Source organism: Canis lupus, chromosome 7 (assembly GCF_003254725.2).
Source record: "Canis lupus dingo isolate Sandy chromosome 7, ASM325472v2, whole genome shotgun sequence".
Classification (NCBI taxonomy): Eukaryota; Metazoa; Chordata; class Mammalia; order Carnivora; family Canidae; genus Canis; species Canis lupus.
The window spans coordinates 64730245-64749544 of NC_064249.1; the positions used below are offsets into that span (position 1 = coordinate 64730245).

A 19300-nucleotide genomic window follows, 5' to 3' on the forward strand; every position below is an offset into this window, starting at 1 on the left:
GCAGCTCAATGGGTATGCAGCCTCCATACTCGAGGGACCAGAAAGCTAATCTCTTGCTATTTCTTGCAGCCTCCTGCTCGGTGGACTTGGAGAGGCCTTGCTGGTTTTCTCGGAGCAGAAGAGCTCCTGAAGGCAGGAAGAGTAGACTCCCAGGCTGCCAGCTGGAGTGAGCAGCCCCTGAGCCTTGGAACTCCCTGTCGCATGTGTCAGGAGGAAGAAAGCAGGGACACTGAGGCCCCCACTTCTCAGGGCATCAAGGAGAGCTCTCTCCGGGGGTCTCCGGGCTGCTGCAGAGAATGCACTGGGTTGTGTCTTCCTGCTTCAAGAGGCTCACTCGAGCCCTGCTGACCACGCCATGTAAACCCAGATGCAGGGTATGTGTATGGGGAGGTCCCTCCTGGGGATGGCTCTGCTCACTTGATTGACACACAGGCCTCCGTATTCAACACCGGCCGCCAAAAACTGCTTTGACCACCTGGTGGTGGGTTCAAGGTATTTCACTGCACTTTTTGTGTTGTGTTGTGTTTTATATCTTTAGAGACTCATCCAGGGGGTCGTCCTTCCTTTGCTCTCGTGTGCTGCCTGGAGCCCACACTCACCCGCTTATGAGCACAGATAAAATTCCTTGGGAGGGCTTCCCCTGGGGGCTGGGGCAGCAATGAGGGGCAAACACTAGTAAGGACACTATCACTCCAGAGTGGGTGCTGAAGCCTTTTTTTGTGGCTGTGTGTCATGTTGTGTTGACTTCATACATTCTTTTTTTTTCTTTTTTTTTTTTGCCCACTATTAGGTTAACTTGCTCCTACATGATCATCAGAGGGAATAAACTTTATAATTACTGATGGATATGCTCCCTGGACAGTGAAACAAACAGAACCTATGTATACACACAAGCACACACATTTATATTCATATTCCTTAAAGCTTTTAATCCGTCTAATTCCCGGATGGCTCAGAGGAGGTTTCAAATCATTGAACACAGAAGTATATTTTTCATCCCAGATTAAAAATTGGATTAAAAAAGTAATAATAAAAATAAATAAATAAAATAAAAATTGGATTAAAACTCTAAACCTGGCCTGTGTGGGAGTCAAAAGAAATGAATATGCATGAAGTAGTAACTTGATTCTGAACCCACCATGAAGGTTTAAGAGAATAATGTGTAACTCCCAATATTTCTGCTGATGACAGGTATTGAATACCTGATTGTCCCGCCGGGTGTCGGTTGTGGTCATGTCGAGATGTAGGAGGTAGTGAAGCTGCAGCCACTGCTCCCCAGGCAGGAAGCCAGCCTTCGGTGTTGGACGTCCGCGTCATGGATGGAGAACCATCTTTAGCATCTGGGAACTCAGCTCTGGGAAGAGTAAAGTTAGCTCAGTCAGGGGCCATTCTTTCTGCACATTCTCTCCAATTTATTGAAAAAATAAACAGAAAATGAAACAAATGGGAATGGATTAGTAGATTTGGAACTTGAGTACCTTCAGTCCATTTCCTGGTCTTTTCCTGGTCTCTGTGTGTCATTTAAGGTAAAGATGTTCAGAGTGACCTCTATGCAGATGGAGTTTCAGTTTGCTTTTTGTTCTTCATCAGAGGTGTTAAACTTTATAGAGGCTGAGGATCAAATAGAAAAATGGGTTTAGAATTGCCCTTGTTCTTCTGCTCCCACAAAACCCTCTTTGTAAAACTCAGTTCTTCATCTGAGTGGCATCTCACCAAATGAGTGGCATCTGACCAAATGTCATCTTAAGCCTGTCTTTCCAGGTGCCGTCCACTGCAAACGGAGATTCCTAAGTCTGGAAAGAATCATGCACAGTTAATGGGCCCATCTCCTGTTTCCAGGAGATCTGTTCTTCTTCTTTTTTTTTTTTCTTTAAGATTTTTTTTTAATTTTTATTTTATTATTATTATTTTTATTTATTTGAGAGAAAGCGTGAAAGCCAGAGCACAAGCAGTGGGAAGCGGTGTGGGAAAAGGGAGAAGCAGACTCCCCACTGAGCAGGGAGCCCACTCAGGACTGGATCCCAGGACCCTGAGATCATGACCTGAGCTGAAGGCAGACACTTAACTGACTGAGCCAGCCAGGTGCCCCAGGAAGACCTCTTAAAAAAAATCTCTACCAAGGATTTTTAAATTTTTTTCGTTTGATTATTTTTTTAATGGCATTCCAGGGTCCCATTGTTTTTATTTTTAAGTTTTTTATTTTAATTTTTTAAGTTTGAGTAGAGTTGACACATGTTATATTGATTTCAGGTGCACAACTTAGTGATTCGACAACTTTATACCTTATGCTCTGCTCACCACAAGAGTACCACCTGTCCTCATACATCACTATTATAATATTGACTGTATTCCTTACACTGCACTTCTTACTCCCATGCCTTACTCATTCCATAACTGGAAGCCTATAGCTCCCTCTTCCCTTTGCCTGTTTTGCCCATCCCTGTACCCCCTCCGGCAATCATCAGTTTGTACTCTGTAGTTCTGATTCCACTCTTCGTTTATTCATTCTTTAAGATTCTGTTTGTAGTGGAGTCATATGGTATTTATCTTTCTCTGTCTGGCTTGTCTTAGCATAAGATCCATCCATGTTGCCTCGTGTGGCATGACCACATCCTTTTTTATAACTGTATAATATTCCATTGCATATATATATATATATATATGGACATATATATCATATAGTATTTCTATATATATGTGCATTGGAATATTATACAGCCATAATATATATAATATTCCATTGCATATCTATATATCACATTTTCTTTACTAGAAGTAATCTATCAGTAGACACTTAGACTACTTCCATATCTTGGCTATTGTAAATAATGCTGCAATAAATATAGAGGTGTGTATGTCTTTTTCATATTTTACTGTTTTCATTTTCCCTGGGTGGATACCCAGGGGTGGAATTACTGGATGATATAGTATTTCTATTTTTAATTTGGTGAGACACCTCCACACTGTTATCCGCAGTGGCTGCACCAGCTTGCATTCACCCCAACAGTGCATGAGGGCTCCCTTTTCTCCACATCCTCACAACACTTGCTGTTTCTTCTCTTGATTTTAGCCATTCTAAGAGGTGTGAGGTAATAGCTCATTGTGGTTTTGATTTGCATTTCCCTGAGGATGAGTGATATTGAGCATCTTTTCACGTGTCTGTCAGCCATCTGGTTGTCTTCTTTGGAGTAATGTCTGTTTGGGTCCTCTGCCTATTGTTTAATCAGATTTTTTTTTTTTGTATAAGCTCTTTATATATTTTGGATATTACCCCCTATTGGATATATCATTTGCAAATATCTTCTCCCATTCAGTAGGTTGTCTTTTTGTTCTATTGATGGTTTCCTTTGCTGTGCAGAGCTTTTTATTTTGATGTCGTCCCACTAGTTTGTTTTTGATCCCCTTGCCTCAGGAGACAGATCTAGAAAGATGTTGCCACAGCTGATGTCAGAATGAGTACTGCCGGTGCTCTCTTCTAGGATTTTTATGGTTTCAGGTCTCACATTTAGGTCTTTAATCTGCTTTGAGTTTATTTTTGTGTATGGTGTAAGGAAGTGGTCTAGTTTCATTGTTTTAAAATCTCACATCTTTTCTTACTTTGACATTAGCAGGAGGCAGAGGATTAAGGTGTTTCTTCATTATACCACTCTGTTTCCTTCAACCTCCATCTCTTCTAGGGCTTTTTTCTCCACCCCCACCCCCAAACCTTAACTTCTATGTTTTATGCCCAAATTTACATGCTCAGCTCTGAATGCAGGTGAGCCCAGAGGTCTGTAGAGCCAGGGGCTGGCCCAGATTAGTGCAACCTCAGTTGTCATTATCTGTGGCTCCCTGGGCCCCTCTCTGGGTGGGGATCTCCAGGCAACCCCAGCACTCCCTTCTGTGGAAGATGATCCATTTCACCATGTCCTGTCTGGGTCCTGATGGTCCCTGACCTTGCTGGCTCCAAGTCAAAGCCATGGTGCTTGTTTTTTTTTTCATTTGTACAAATAAAGAGTATGCTTTCCATTAGGAGAGGCAAGGTTCTGTATGATTGTGTATTGTTCCTAATTTGCTATGGATATAAAGAAAAATAAACCATTTGTTTTCATGGTAATTTGCCTTTCTTTTTCTTCTCTTCAAACTCAGCTGGAAAGTATTGTAAAAATAGTTATTATCCTTGGGGGTGGGGGCTGTGAGGGGAGGGCTCTTGCATCTTCAAGACAGGCCGGATTTCTGCCAACATCCAGGCCGCTTAGCTCTGAACAGGGAGGGCCACCCAGCTTATTCTCCTGGACCTGTGCCATCCTGTAGGCTGACCCAGCATAGCCACACGTGGCCATTGAGCACCGAAATGGTATATGTCCAAATTCAGATGTGCTGTAAATAAGTGTAAGTATATGCTGATTTCAAAGATTTCATATAAAAAAAAGGATGTAAAATATTTTGTAATAATTTTATACTGGTTATGGATCGAAATAACATTTTGATAGATTGGATTAAATAAAATATGTTATCAAAATTAATTTCTCATTTCTTTTTATTTTTTTTAATGGGCTTGCTAGAAAATTGCAATCTCTACATTTAGCTCACATGATGTGTCTGTTGGTCAGTGCTAATTTGGAGCGATTCATCTACACTGGGCCAGGGAAGTGGCGAGGAGACGGATGTTGGCAGCAGCTGCTGGGGTTACCAACCCCATAACAACATCTAAGACACTCAGTTGCTGAATGCTTATCAAATGCCACACTATGCTAGGTACTTTCTGTGTGTCCCGTCATTTAGTTTTACCAGTGGTGAGGCAAGCAACATTCTCCTCCGTTTTACTAAGGAGATTCGGGGAGGTTCCATGACTTTTCCAGGGTCATCCAGCTAGGGCTCGAGCCCAGGTCTCTCTGATTAAGCCCGCTCATCTTCACCTGAGAGAGTTCTGTTGTGAAGGAGGAACATTTTACAGGGAGTTATCAGTTCTGCGCATGAGTGCTTCCATGTGGATTCCTGACATCTGTGAGGCCACTTGTCGCTTTCTCCCTGGAGGCTGTGTCTTTGCTAAAAGGTGGGGTCTGTGGCCTGCATCCCAGCTGCCCACCAGCCTCCCCCCTCGGGCTGTGTCTGAGGTCCACCCTGCACAGGGTTGGAGCAACCAGCAGCACTCTGGGAATGGCACTGCTCCCACCTGAACTATAGCTCGTAACGTTTCCAGAACAAGCAGCCACTGTTGAATTCTCAGGCTCGGTTTCCCAGGGACTGGCATTTTTCAGTGGCTGAAGGATTTGAAGGTTGAAGAGCCTGGGTGACTGACACTTAGGTCTGCAGGCCCACCAGCAGGGTGTACAGCTACAGATCCGGCTGAGACACATAAGCATGTACAAATACAATAGGTGGTTGTGAATGCTTGGAACATGGTATCTTTTTTGAGTAGTTGACTTGGGCAAAGTATTGAAATAGAATATGGAATCATCTGGAAGTTCAGGTGGTTGGGACTCTTTGGGAGTTACTGGTCCTTTGATTCTTGTTCCTGGGAAAGCCAGTCAAAGGAGTGAGGCTCTTGAGCTTCTCCTGGCCCTGCCCTCACTTCAGGTTCTGTCCCCCAGCCCCACGCAGAGGGAGGCTGTGCCAGCTTGTTCCCCCGATGCCTGCACCACCACCCAAGGGTATTCACTCTCCTGTGAAGTTTCTTGCCCTTTCTCTTGAACCTGGGCTAGCTCTGTGACTTGCTTGCTACCAGTAGAACATGGTGGAAGTGATGCTACGTGACTTTCAAGGCCGAGTCAAAAGTAGCCTTGCAGCATCTACCTTAGTCTTCTAGAGCAGCCTCTGGGAGCCCTGGGCTGACATGTGGAAGTCTGACCACCATGGGGCTTCTGTGCTGCAGAGACCAGGTGCAGGCACTCCAGGAGACAGTCCCTGCCGAGCACCCCCTTCTAGACATCCCATCAGGCTACCAGACTGTGAGGGGAGCTGTCCTGGAGCCTCTCGACCAGCCCATCTGCCAGCTGGCTGTCATCAAGTGACCTCAGTTGATGCCACGTGGAGCAGAAGAATCGCCCGGCCCAGCCGCACCTGCATGAATTCCTAACCGCAAAATTATGAGATAAGGTAAAATTGTTTTAAGCCACTAAGTTTCAGGGAAATTTGTCCCACAGCAATAGATAAGAGACAGAGGTCCTAGAATTCTGGTCCTCTTTGGTGGCTCCAGTCTGTGCTCTGAGCCCCTCCGCAGAGCAGACCGTTGCTCGGGAGAAGCGGTCCCTGCTCCAGCTGAGCTCTGGCCCCAGGAGCAGGGCCCCGGCGGGCGGCGCCAGGCTTGCCCTGAGCCCCAGTACAGGCCAGATCTGCGCTTTGCGTTGCAGTACCTCCTTTACACATTTGTTCATTCAAAACATATCGAGAGTCCGCTTGGCGTCCGGCTCTGACCGGAGCAAGACAAGCCCTCCTGGAGCTTGCTTTCCAGCGCGGATAGAGACAGACAAGGAAAAAGAGCATTTCAGGGAGTGAAGGGCTTTTCAGAGAATAAAGCTGGGAAAGGAAGCACGGACTCTTCTGAGCACCTCCTGAAAAGTCAGGAACTTCTCTTCCAGAACGTGTGGTGTCTCCCACACACTTCAGCGCCGAGTTAGAGATGTACGTGCCGTGTGGCAGGCCCCGGTGTTGCTCCAAGTGCTTCGCTCCTGAGGCATCTCCCTGTAGCCTCCCAAGGAGCCTCTGGTAGAGGAACTGCTTGTGGCCTCGTTTTTTGCAGAGGACGCGGCAGACACAGAGAAGGTGAGTAACTTCCCCGAGGCCAGTTCCAGGGGGTGGCAGGACTCGCAGGAGGCTGCCTGAGCTCTCAGCCCACCTGTGGGCCCTCCCCTCCCATGCGAGGGGCCAGGGAGCAGGGACCAGTGAGCAGAGTCGGAGGCAGGGAGGCCTGACCACGCCGGGGAGTGGCAGCCCAGTGCCAAAGCCGAAGCCTGTGAGAGGCCGGGAGGTAGGTTGGGTCTGCCCGGCTGTGATTTAAATGCTGGGAAGGAAGTGCTCCTGGTGCTCTGTAGGGGGTGCAGGTGCAGGTGCTCCCAAAATGTTTTATCATTAACTCTTTACAGTCCTGAAGGTCCAGCCTCTAGATGAGGCCTCGGAGACTCTGACAGGACAGGACACCTCCGCGGGCTCCCTGCTCCGTAGCCCAGAGGAGACCAGAGGAGCTCCAGAATGTTTTCACCACCCGTCTCCGTGGCCCCTGCCCATGCTATGGGTTGTCCACGGGCATTGCCCACTCACCTCATCCTCCCGCCCCAGATCACTGGATTCTGAGCAAACCAGAGGAGACAAGCTCCCCTCCCCCCCCAACTGGTGGCCCTCACTGCCAGGCATCACCACCCGGGTCCCTCGCAAGCCACCTGCTGGGCAGCTCCTGGGTCCTCCAAACCACCAGGAAGGCCGAGCGCATTCCAGAACCTATACAAGGCTCTCTCTGTCCTGGAACCTTTCAGAGCAGCGGACACCCCAAGCTCCCCGTGAAATGAGGGATTCTTTGCTCCTGCAGGGAGCTGATTCTCTGCAGCCTGACCAGCAGCGTCCTGCCCTTAGTAAAACAAACAGTGGTGTATGGAGCTTTGTGTGGTTCCATCCACGATCCACTGGGGAGGGGTCTGAAGGAACCGCGCCCCCTTCCCCCCCTCGGCTCCCCGCCCTTGGCAGCTGAGAGTGGAATCCCATTTCAACAACTGCCTGAGCCAAAAGGAACATTTGAGTCATTTATTTCCTGCCTGCGGTGCAAAATGGCCCACAGGGCTGGCAAGGCAAGGCTTTTGTGCCCATTGTCTTCACACCGTCACTCCGAAGGAGCCTCAGGGAGTGCAGCGGAGCCTTGGAAGTGCAGGGACTTAATCCAGCCCCCCCACACCCCCTCCGTCCCCAGGGCCAGTGGGTCTGCTGGGCCCCTGGAAGTTTCGGGGATCTTGGGGAAGAGGGCGCTAAGTCCGAGGTAGAATCCTAGGGGCTCTCCAGGCTCTCTGTGTCCTGGCAAGTGAGGTCAATCATTCCCCAATCATTCCTTCACTTTCTCCTCACCCCTTCCCTCAGTCCACTCGCACAGTGAATTCCCCGAGGCGGGGTGAGGGGTGGGGGGCTCGGCTAGGTTGCAGGTGCTTCCGTTTGCTCCAGCACCAGCGACTACGTGGACTACGTCGCTGAAGGTAGGCCTGCCTCCTCACATCCGTGAGGCCCACGCAGATCCTCCTCCCAAAGGGAAGCGTGAGGCTGTCCCCGGGCAGATTCTCCCTTGTTCTGGCAGGAGCAGCTCCCTGTGACTTTCCATGTGATTGTAGGCGGAAAGCAAATACAGCTGACCCTTGACCAACACAGGGGATGAGGTGCTGACTCCCCCACCCTTGCAAGTCAAAAATTCACGTAGAACTTTTGACTCCCCAAAAACTGAACTACTAATAGCCCGCTGTTGACCAGAAGCTTTCCTGATAACATAAACAGTTGATTACATGTGTTTTGTATGTTACATGTATTATATGCTGTATTCTTATAATAATTTAAGCTAGAAAAAAGAAAAATGCTATTAAGATCATAAGGAAGAGAAAATGCATTCGTAGTATTTTAGGTATATTTTTTGAAAACAATCTAGGTACAAGTGGACCCGATTGGTTCAAACCTAGTTGTTCATGGGTCACTATATCCATTCCCTGTTCTCACAGAGGTGCTGAGCCTACAAGAAGACCGCCGACAGAGCTTTGTTTTAAAAAAGCAGCTTTTCGGAGATATAATTCACATGTCCCAAAATGCACCCATTTAAAATGTGCAATTTGGTGGATTTTAGTATGTTCCCAGGATTCTGCAACCATCACCACTATCTGATTTTAGAACATTTTCATCACCCCAGAAAGAAACCCTGCACTCATTGTCATTCCTCCCTACTCTGCTCCGGATGACCAGGCAATTCACTTTCTACATCTGCAGGTTTGTCTGTTCTGGAGATTTCATGTGAACAGGGATCATGCAATACGTGGCCTTTTGTGTTAGACTCAGGTTTTTAAGTACTTCATAAACTCCTATCAAAGGCTGCTTCCCAGAGCAGCCACATCTTTGCCTGGGGTAGGAGACCTGAACATGGGGCATGGAAAAACTGGGAGTGGGGGTAGGAATGGGGGTCCCCGGCACCTGGAGGTAGGTGAGAGAGTTCAGGAGACAGGTAGCAGCAGGGGTCATGGTGGGTCAACACTTCCAGAGCCCTGGGAGCTCCGGTCCTAGTTTATTTTTCAGTGATGCCCCATTTGATCCTCAGGCCTTCAGTCAAGTCTCTCATTGCAAGACATTCTGGTGCTGGTTGTGCTTTGGGGAATAAAGGGTCCGGGTCTCCCGTGTGTGGTGGAGTTGGACAGGGGAGTGGAGGAGGGCTCACCACTCCCGGGGCAGGTGGTGACTCTTTAACCGTTGAGCTCCCAGCAACTGTTCTCTTTCACTCTGGGGCTCTTGAAGGTACAACCAAGTCAAGCCTGTGCTTTATGTTTGTGTTTCTGTCAGCTGCTAGTCATGTCTAAGTGAAGCCCCCTGTCCTGGGCAAGAGGGAAAAACAAACATGGCCAATGGAGGAGTTTGCGCCCTGACTGAACAGATTCATGTGCATGTGACGTGAGGACATGGACCGGAAGGCAGGGAATGGAGAGCATCCCTGGGAGCTGCCACGTCCAGGTTCCCAGCAACAGCCTTGGTGGAGGCCCCGTAGAGGCTTGTTTGTAACCTCCCCTCAGGTGAGGGGAATGGACCTGATGGAGGAAAGCTGTTGGCCTGTGCTGGGGTTGGTTCCCACCTCTGCAGCCCCCCACCCCCATCCCTGTCTTCACCCCCTGTTCAAGCTCACCATGGTCTGCCTCCCCCACTGGAGCCTTGGAGCTGGGAGGCACAGCTCTAGGATGCTGGCGTGGAGACCGCTAACTGCTTACCCAGCGTGCATCCCTTCTTCCTCGCTGTATTTGTTAGCAAGGGTTACAGTAACAGTACCACAGACCAAGTGGCTCAAACAACAGACATATATTGCCTCACAGCTCTGGAGGCTGGAAGTCAGAGACTAGGTTTTGAAGGGGTTGGTTCCTTCTGAGGGCTGAGAGGGAACAGTCGGTTCCGGGCGTCTTGTCCCCGTGTCTCTTCACATGGTCTCCTCTCTATGCATGTCTCTGTGTCCAAATTCCCTCTTTTTATAAAGACACCAGACATGCTGGATTAGGAGCCACCCTGAAGACCTCATTGTGACCAGATCACTTCTGTAAAGATCCTATCTCCAAAGAAGGTCACATTCTGAAGTGCTGGCAGTGAGGACTTCAGCATACGTTTTTGTGGGGGCCACGATTCAACCCCTGACGCTTCGTAGTAGCAGTGATAGCAGTCAGTTTTACTTGAGAGGCTGTATATGTGGCTAAAAGGTGCACCCCTGCCTCCTGTACAGCCTGTATAGCTTATTTGAGTGGGTACAGGCCGAGCAGAACTTGGTGGGTGACACTTGGGGACAGTTCCTTCAAAGAGCTCACGTGGGTAGACCTCTTGCCTTCTTGCAGCTTCTTTCTTGGATGGAAGACATGATAGCTGGAGTTCAGCGTCTCTCTTGGGCCCTGAGACAACCTTCAGGTTGGAAACTGTCCTAAGGGCAGTGGAGCAGAAGCTGGAAGGAGCCTGAGTTGCTGACGAGACAGTGGAGCCACCATGGCAGCCATGGGCTGCCCACCTCCAAACTTTTTTCTCTTAAGATTTTATTTATTTATGTATTCATGAGAGACACAGAGAGAGGCAGAGACACAGGCAAAAGGAGAAGCAGGCTCCATGCAGGGAGCCCGATGCAGGACTCGATCCCAGGGCCCCAGGATCATTTCCTGAGCTGAAGGCAGATGCTCAACCCCTGAGCCAGCTAGGTGCCCTCCACCTGCAACCATTTTAATTTGGAGAAAATAATTAAGTTCTCCCCCCACCCCGCTGTCTGCTCTGCCCTCTAGGTAAGCTCCTCGGAGGCGGGGCCCACGTCTGGTTATCAGTGTTTCCTCGGAGCGTCGCGCAGACCGTGCCCACTGGCGGTGCTCTGTGCGTGGTGGCCCGGATGGGTCTTACACCTCTCACTTAACTGGGTGAGACTGGGTCTCGGACTGGGAGTCTTCATTTGCATAACAATAAAAATGTATAATACCTGGACTGTTTTAAAAATTAAGCACAGGGGCATCTGGGTGGCTCAGTCGGTTAAGCATCCTGCCTTCAGCTCAGGTCATGATCCCAGGGTCCTGGGATTGAGCCCCACGTGGGGGGCTCCCTGCTCAGCAGGGAGTCTGCTTCTCCCTCTCCCTCCTCCCCACCGCAGCTCATCCTCTCTCTCTCTCTTTCTCAAATAAAATCTTTTTAAAAAATAAAATAAAAACGAAGCACAATTAAATGTATAGCATTAGCACAATGCCTAGTGCCGTGTTGGATGGCCAAGGAATGGTGGCCATTATTAGTATTACAATTTTCTGTAAAAAGTCTTGTTCGAGTCCCCGTGTGAGGCTCCACGTATTTCTGACAAACCAGAGCTTACTTTTCCCTAAGGCCAAGCCTCTGATTTATATTCATTGTGTTCGTGAGTTTCCCATCTTATTCTTTCTCCTTTTGGTCTCAAGAACCTACCTCACCAGTCCGAGCCCCTAGATTGCCTCGGTTCCGATTCTGGCACTTTCCAGTCTGTAGGCTCCAGGGCAGGCAAGCCTTCCATGCCCAGCCAGGCTACGGGCTAAGTCAGAGCACAGGATGTGGCATAGCGCTGGGGTTTAGCGGTGGGGGCTTCATTCTGCCCCAGGGTCTTGGTGGGTGAAGAGGGTCTTCCGGTGAAAAGAGTAGGGAAGCATCGCAAAGATGACCCCGGGGTTCCACCGGGCTGGTGCCCCAGCCATTTGCAGCACGATGGAGCTGTTTCACCACTGCTTGGGTCTGGGCCAGCCTTGCGACTTGTTTTGGCCGTAAAAGCAGTGGAAGGGACACTCCCAACTTTGAGCTAAGGCCTTAAGAAGCCTTGTACTCTTCCACTTGCTCTCCTGGACTCCTCTCTGAGGCCTCTTCTCCACGAGGCCTTTTCCTTGGCTGCTGGGTTCAGCTCAGCAAGATTCCTGCCAAGCCAGTTTAGCAAGCATCCCTCCCCCCACCCTTCCCCCATCCCTAACTAAGTTCCTTTCAGTATTTTTCCATCCACTGACTCCCTTAGCCTGCCCATTGGCTATAGGTCCCCAGCTCTCTGTTGGACTCAGAGTTGAGTGCAGTGTCTGCCCTGTAGCCATAGTCTTGACCTCTCCTGCAACAGTCTAGGGTAGTTTCCCTTGCCCGCTTAACTCCGTCCAGTGCGTGTTTTCTTTGACAGCTTCCACCACCAGCACAAGTCCAGCCTTGCCTGCTGGAAGATGAGAGACCATGTGGAGCAGAGCCAAGTGCCCCCGCCAAGGCCATCCTAGACCAGCCTGCCCTTAGCCGACTGCAGACTGGTTGGGATCAGTGTGCCCGGCTGAGATCAGCTGAGCTCGGCTTAGGTAAGCGGAAGTGTCCAACCTGCCCCGAGGCAGAGAAATCACAAATGTCTGTTGGTTTATCCCCCACACTTGGGGAGGTGCGATTTGCAGCCAAAGTGTGGTCAGGTGCAGCGGAGAAGGAAAAGATAAGGGAAGCGGAGCAGGACTTTTTGAAAGAAACCCTGCCCTGAGCCCCTTGGGTCACGCAGAGCTCCTCTCTTGTGGTCCCACGGCAGGGGGGAGGGACAGCACTATCTCTTTGGCTACCACCCCCTGAAGGAGGTGGCTGCTGCTGACTGTGTGGGTCTTGCCATCACCCAGGAGGCAACTGCAGAGAGGCCAGGGAGGGTGGAGCCCGGGCAGGAAGGGACCGGCTGGTGCTGGGGTGCCTTAGCCAGCCTGAGCCCTGAGCCCGCAAGGGAACAACTGGGTCCTATATTATATTCCACATCACTTCAAGTGAACGCAGCGGGACCATGCTATTAATAGCGGGCTGAAGAACTCTGAACTGTGGGCACCCAACACACGGCACGCTGGAGTCCCCTTCTGGAACATTCTTCTCCTGGTCTGGGCCCACCCTGCCCTGGGCCTTTTGTTTTCCCACACGGCGTCTCGCCTCCTGGGCCATTTCTCTATTTTCTTTAAGAATTATAAAATACGGGATCCCTGGGTGGCGCAGCGGTTTGGCGCCTGCCTTTGGCCCAGGGCGTGATCCCGGAGACCCGGGATCGAATCCCACGTCGGGCTCCCGGTGCATGGAGCCTGCTTCTCCCTCTGCCTGTGTCTCTGCCTCTCTCTCTCTCTCTCTCTCTCTGTGACTATCATAAATAAATAAAAAAAATTAAAAAAAAAATAATAAAATAAAATTAAAAAAAAAAGAATTGTAAAATACCTCTATCATAAAATTTACTATTTTGACCATTTTCAGCATCTATTTCAGCAGCATTAAGTGCATTTGCGCTGCTGTACAACCTTCACCGCAGATGGAAATTCAGGACCCATCAAACAATGACTCCTGGTTCCTTCTTTCCTCCAGCCCCTGGAAACCTCCATTCTACTTTCTGCGTGTATGAATTCGCCTCTGCTAGGCACGTCATCTAAGTGGAATCCTACATTTGTGTCTCTCACATTGTGTCTCTCTTTAGCATCTCTCAGCTCTTTATTCTCAAAACCAAAAGTTTTGTTTTTTAGACATCTGAAAAGCAGCTCCCCAGGAATATGCACTTTCTTTCTTTTAAGTTTTTATGTATGTATTCATTTAAGTAATCTCTACACCTAACGTGTGGCTTGAACTCCCGACCCCAAGATCAAGAGTCGCATGCTCTTCTGACAGAGCCAGCCAGGCACCCCATCAACACCAAAAATTTTGTTTTCAGACATCTAAAAGCAGCTTCCCTGGGATAGGCACTTTCTTTAACACCCATGCCCCCTTCTCCGACCCCGTGTAAGAGCTGGGCTCCCTGACCATGACCTTGGGGTATGGGTATCCGTGTCCTCATCAAATCTCCTCCCCAAACAAAACAAATCACTCTTGCTGACCAAGCTCCTGAATGGGGGCCAGGAGGAACCCCCACCCTGAATTTTCCTTTTGGCCTTGTGAATCCAGCCTGTCTCCCTACACACTCTGAGCTTCCAGATTGCTCCCCCTCCAGTCAGATGGGGAAGCCATGGTGCCCTGAGGGAGCTATGGGCCTCAGGTTTGCCTCAGCAACCCCCAGAGGACAAGGTCCATATTCCGGGAGTGGCCCCAAGGCTCCCCACCTTTAGTTTTAGGTCAAAAGCTCAACAATTCAATAGCAGAGGCCCTGGCTTGAGGTAAATTGGAATCAGACCACCCAATGGGGCCAGAGCAACGTGGTGGAGCCTGACGTCTGCGGGCAGCCTGTTTACACAAGTTGGTGAGGTACAGATGAGGAGGGACATGCAGAATATTGCTAAGTTTCTACCCACTACTGCCCCAACCCCACCATGCACATGCTCATACACAGGCATATACACACGCACACACATATGCACATGCACGCTTGTTCACACGCACTCTTTCACACACTGACATATTCGCCCCCCCCCCCCCACACACACACACCCCTGCCTCAGGGACTCGTTTTTTAAGCTCAAGATGTGAAGGCTGCTCCAGGCATAAGTCACAAGTATTTTCCAGAAGACCCTGGGGGCCATGAGCAGTGGGATCAAAGTGAAACTGAAGCAGAGAGGGGGACTTTTCTCTTCCTTTTTTGGGAACTTTGCACTGCTCTGGCCCCTTGGCGATCTAGGGACAGCACCTGGGGGCCAGCAGGCAGGGCAAGGGCAGTACTGGAGGTGGGAAGGCTGCCTTGAGAGACTTTGGGTACCCAAGAGGGCAGGGGAAGTAGGTCCTGGGATGGAGCCCTGCATCAGGCTCCCTGCTGAGTGGGGTGTCTGCTTCCCCCTCTGCCCCTCACCCCACCCATGCTCTCTCTCTCTCTCTCTCATTGTCTCTCAAATAAATAAATAAATAAAATCTTTAAAAAATGAAATAAAATGGACAATAATCCCTTCATAGTTTTGTTGAAATAATTAAATGGGCAAACTGGGTGTGTATGTATATGTATGTGTGTGTGTGAGACTGTGTACATTCACCATATGTGTCTATACATATGTTCGTGTCCATATACTGTATGTATGTATGCATGGCACTTAGCACAGTGCCCAGCACATAATAAGTAGTAGATATTACTATCAATATCTTTATCCTCATCCACGATGGCTTTCTGCAGTGGTTGGCTTTAGGTGACAGTAGACTTGGAATAAATGGAATGTGGCAATGAAGTAAAGTGACTTTTAGGTCTCTTAGCACTTACATATCCAGGTGAGCATGAAACATGCAGTCACCCCCGAAGTGCTCATTCAGGGGTCATAGAACAGGAGGGCACATTACATCCTCCAGACGCCCCAGCACCAATCTCAAACGGCAGCTCTGTACTCACAGAACCAACTGGTCCTTTTCTCAGGCTGGTTCAGTCTCCTGGATCTCCACAACTGTTCCAAACACTCTCACTCTCCCCAAACCCCTTTCTCCTTGTCTGCCCTCCCCTCTCCCGGGTTGATGGCCCCCAGCTCTTACTGAAAGGGAAAATAGAAGCTGTCCGATGATGTGAACTTCACCCTCCATCTCATCCATACGAGCCAGCTTCCATTGGCACTGGGCTCCCCTTGCTTTTACTTTGAGTGCCTCCTGTCCAGCTTAGCATGAATCCCTCTTTCTCAGCTCATTTTGATTTTGGCTTCTCCTGCGACCTCAGGAACCTGACCACGACTCTCTTTGGGTTATTAGACCCCTCTTTTTCAACTGGCTTTAAACACCCTTGAGTCTTCCTTAACAACAACAAAACAGAAACAGAAAATGCCGAACTTGACTTCTTTCTTCATCCCATCATCAGGAGCTGGCTCCCCAAATACGGCCAACACAGCCACCGATGAGAGGGAGCCACTGCTCCTTGCTGCGGAGGGCCATCGGGGAGCCAGAGAAGCTTGGTTTTCAGAGGGGGGCGACAAGCTGGGCATGCATCAAGAATTGGTGGTGAGTCTTTCAAGGGGGATCAAGGAGTGAGTAACAGGCCCCATCCCACAGCCCAGGATCGGTGGGGCTGGCAGGGGAGGGATTCAAAGCATCTCCAGGCTTGCTTCTCATTGAAGAGTTGATGGCTCTTGCGGGAAGTTTCTGTAGTAAACAGTTGCACCATTCGCTTGGGAGGACAGTCCCCAAAGAGTAAAGAAATGCTAATGAAGCCAGTGGAATAGCGACCTTGCGCTAACTGGGCAGTAAGGGGTGGTTTCACTTCTCTGTGTCCAGGCCGAGTGTGGGCGAGGAGGTTTTGGCTCCCAGCTTCGAGCTTCAGCCCCAGCGACTTCCTCACATTCACATCTCAACTCATCAAAAATGTTCTCTGCTTGCTTCTCGCTTCCTTCTCACTCCTCAGCCCTCCAACCTGATCTCAGGCACCTTCTAAAACAGTACTCACCCTCAGTGACCCTCCTGTCTTTCAATCCGGTTGATATTTTGCAAGCTTCCTCACACATGGCCTCCCAAGGTCTGGGTCTGCGGCTCCTTGGTGCCCGTGACCTTACACACCCCAGGGCCTGCCACCTCTCTCACACACCACTCTTTCTCTTCTTTGCAGACTCATTCTAGTCTATCCAGGTATTAAACATTATCACCCCACCAGGCCTGAGCCTGGGGCTTCCCTCCTCCCTCTAGGCTTGCTCCTGTGGCAATGCCATGCATTCATGTAGCCCAGCTACCAGCTACGCACACATCATTTATAAACGTACATCTCCAGCCCGACCTGCCTTTGGGGCTAGATGTCTGCATGGCATCTCCTCTGAATGTCTGCAAGCCTTTGCAAGACAAGATCTCTGGAAAGTAAAGTTAGCACTGTGACAAACTCCCGAATTTCAGGGGCTTAGCATAATAAGAGCTTACTCCTCCCCGATACACTGGTCCAGAGTGGAGTTCCTGGTTGTTTCTCCCACATGGTGAATCAAAGATCTGGGTTTCTTCCATCTGATGGCTGTGCCACCTGCAGTATCTTCAGAGTCCTCTGCACTTATCCAGTGGGTAGTGTAGGGGAGGAACGAAATGCTTTCCCTCTATCCTTCTAGTTTTAATATCTGGGTCTGTGAAATAAACTGACAACAGGCAGATTAACAGGAGAATAGAAAATTCATTCATTTTTACTATTATGTGCTTGGGGGCATCACAGAAAAAAACAAAGTGAATATCCGCCCCCCCCCCCAAAAAAAAAAAAAAACATATGATGAGAATTGAGAGCTTATATACTGTCTTATAGGGGAAGGGAAAGAGAGGTAAAGCAACCCCAGAAAGAGGAAATGATTTTTAGGAAGAATGAAAGAACAGACAGGAGGGAGGACAGTATGTGACAGTTTGTCAGGCTGTGGTGCTGGCTTCTAATCTTTTCTCCTGTAATAAGAATTGATCTTCCCTGGTTGATGAAACTCCCTAGAGAGGGAACCTATGACAACCAAGTTTCTTTTGGAGGATCTGACTTTAGGCAGGTAAGGAGAGTGCAGAGAAAGCCTCCCACTGCACCTACTGTTTTTCAAATGCCTTCAGCTCAAAATAACCAGTATGCCAAAGGGCACATATTAGGGTGGCATGTCCCAAAGTCCTTCCGTAGGAAAAAGGGGAGTGTAAAAGCCACATCTGAGTTTTAAAAGCTTTGGCCTGGGAAATCATATTCCTTCTACTAATGTTCCATTGACAAAACAAACAAACAGTCACGTGGTATTATGGGTTCAATTATTGCCTACCATCCTTCCCAGAAGATAGGTTCAAATCCTAACAAGTACCTGTAAATGTGACCTTATTTGGGAATAGAGTCTCTATAGACGTAATCAGGTTAAGATAAGATAATATTGGTTTAGGGCAAGCCCTAATCACATGACTGGTGTCCTTACAAGATGTTAGAAAGTTGAGCATGCAGATGGACACAGAGGGGAAGGTGATCTCTGTGAAGACACTGAGACACGGGGGTCGGGGGATGCTCTGTGAAGACAGAGGCAGAGATTGGAGGGGTCCGTCTACAAACCAAGGGACACCAAGAATTGCCAGCAACCATCAGATGCCGAGAGAGAACTAGGGAACAAATTCTCTCTCAGAGCCTTTGGAAAGAACTGACCCAACCACCACCTCCACTTTGGACTCCCAGCCTCCATCACTATGAGACAACACATGTAGGTTAAGTTATTCAGTTTGTGGTACTTTGTTACTACAAACTCAGAAAAACAATACACTTGGCCACACCCTGATACAAGAGGAAATGTAGTCCCACATTTCAGTGAAAACTCTATCCTGCTGAAGGGCTTCTGTCACAATGTGGACGCCTGAACTCACCCTCTTCCCTCCCAATCCTGGACCTCTTCGGGTGCTTCTCACCTTCGTGTGGGCACTGGCCTCCTTGTAATTGTCCAGGCTAGAAAGTGGGGTTCATCTGTGACCTCTCTTTATTCCTTGCCTCCCATATCCATTACCAAGTCCTAAATATGTCTGAGGTCTATTACTTCTCTCTGTGTCAATCACCACCCACCCCCAAGCTGACACCCCATGTTCTGATCATTACAGAAGCCTCCTGATTGGTCTGCCCTTGCTTCTGCTTGTTCCTTGTTGAGCTTCCCCCAAGACTCCTGCCCAAATTCAGTTTCTAAATCACAAATCTGCTTGTTTTATCACCCTGTTTCAATGTGCTAATGATGTTCTATTGTCCAGAGGATAAAGATAAATTCCTTGTGGTCAACAAGGCCCTTGATAGTCTGTGAAGGTTCACTTGATGTGTCAACTTGACAGGGCCATGAGGTGCCCAGACATGTGGCCATGTTTCTAGATGAGATCAACATTTGAATTGGTAGACTAAGGCAGGTTGCCCTTTCTAATGTTGCTGGGTCTCATCCAATCATTTGAAGACCTGAACAGAACACAAAGGTTGAGTAAGAGGGAAATCCTCCTGCCTGATTATCTGAGCTAGGACATTGGTCTTTCCTGCCTTCAGATTCAAATGGAAAGATCCACTCTTCTTGGGTCTTGAGCCTGCTGGCTCTCAGGCTGGAGCTTACACCTTTGGCTCTCCTGGCTCTTAGGCTTTTGGACTTGGACTGGAAATACACCATCAACTCTCCTGGGACTCAAGTTTGTTGATTGTATATCTGGGGACTTCTTAGCCTCCATAGTCATATAAGCCTATCTAACTCTATCTCAATCTCTCTCTCCCTCTCTTCATCCATCTATCTGTCCATCCATCCATCCATCCATCCATCCATCCATCTAT

At 49.0% G+C, this 19300-nt stretch overlaps 1 protein-coding gene across 15 annotated transcripts in view; it reads left to right on the forward strand.

The window, feature by feature from the left end:
• TMEM241 (transmembrane protein 241) overlaps nt 1–4505 on the forward strand; it is a 112084-nt gene extending 107579 nt beyond the window's left edge. For 11 of the 15 annotated variants that reach the window (XR_007412114.1, XR_003128599.3, XR_007412115.1 and 8 more), the window contains one exon: nt 70–4096. Coding sequence is in view for 6 of the 15 variants with exons in the window: in XM_025429320.3 (XP_025285105.1) it covers nt 70–130 (61 nt within the window). In the remaining 9 variants the exon portion in view is untranslated. Of the gene's footprint in view, nt 1–69 lie in introns of all 15 variants that reach the window. The other 4 variants (XR_003128596.3, XR_003128598.3, XR_003128595.3 and 1 more) reach the window with 4 other exon arrangements.
• Nucleotides 4506–19300: the final 14795 nt, after the last annotated feature.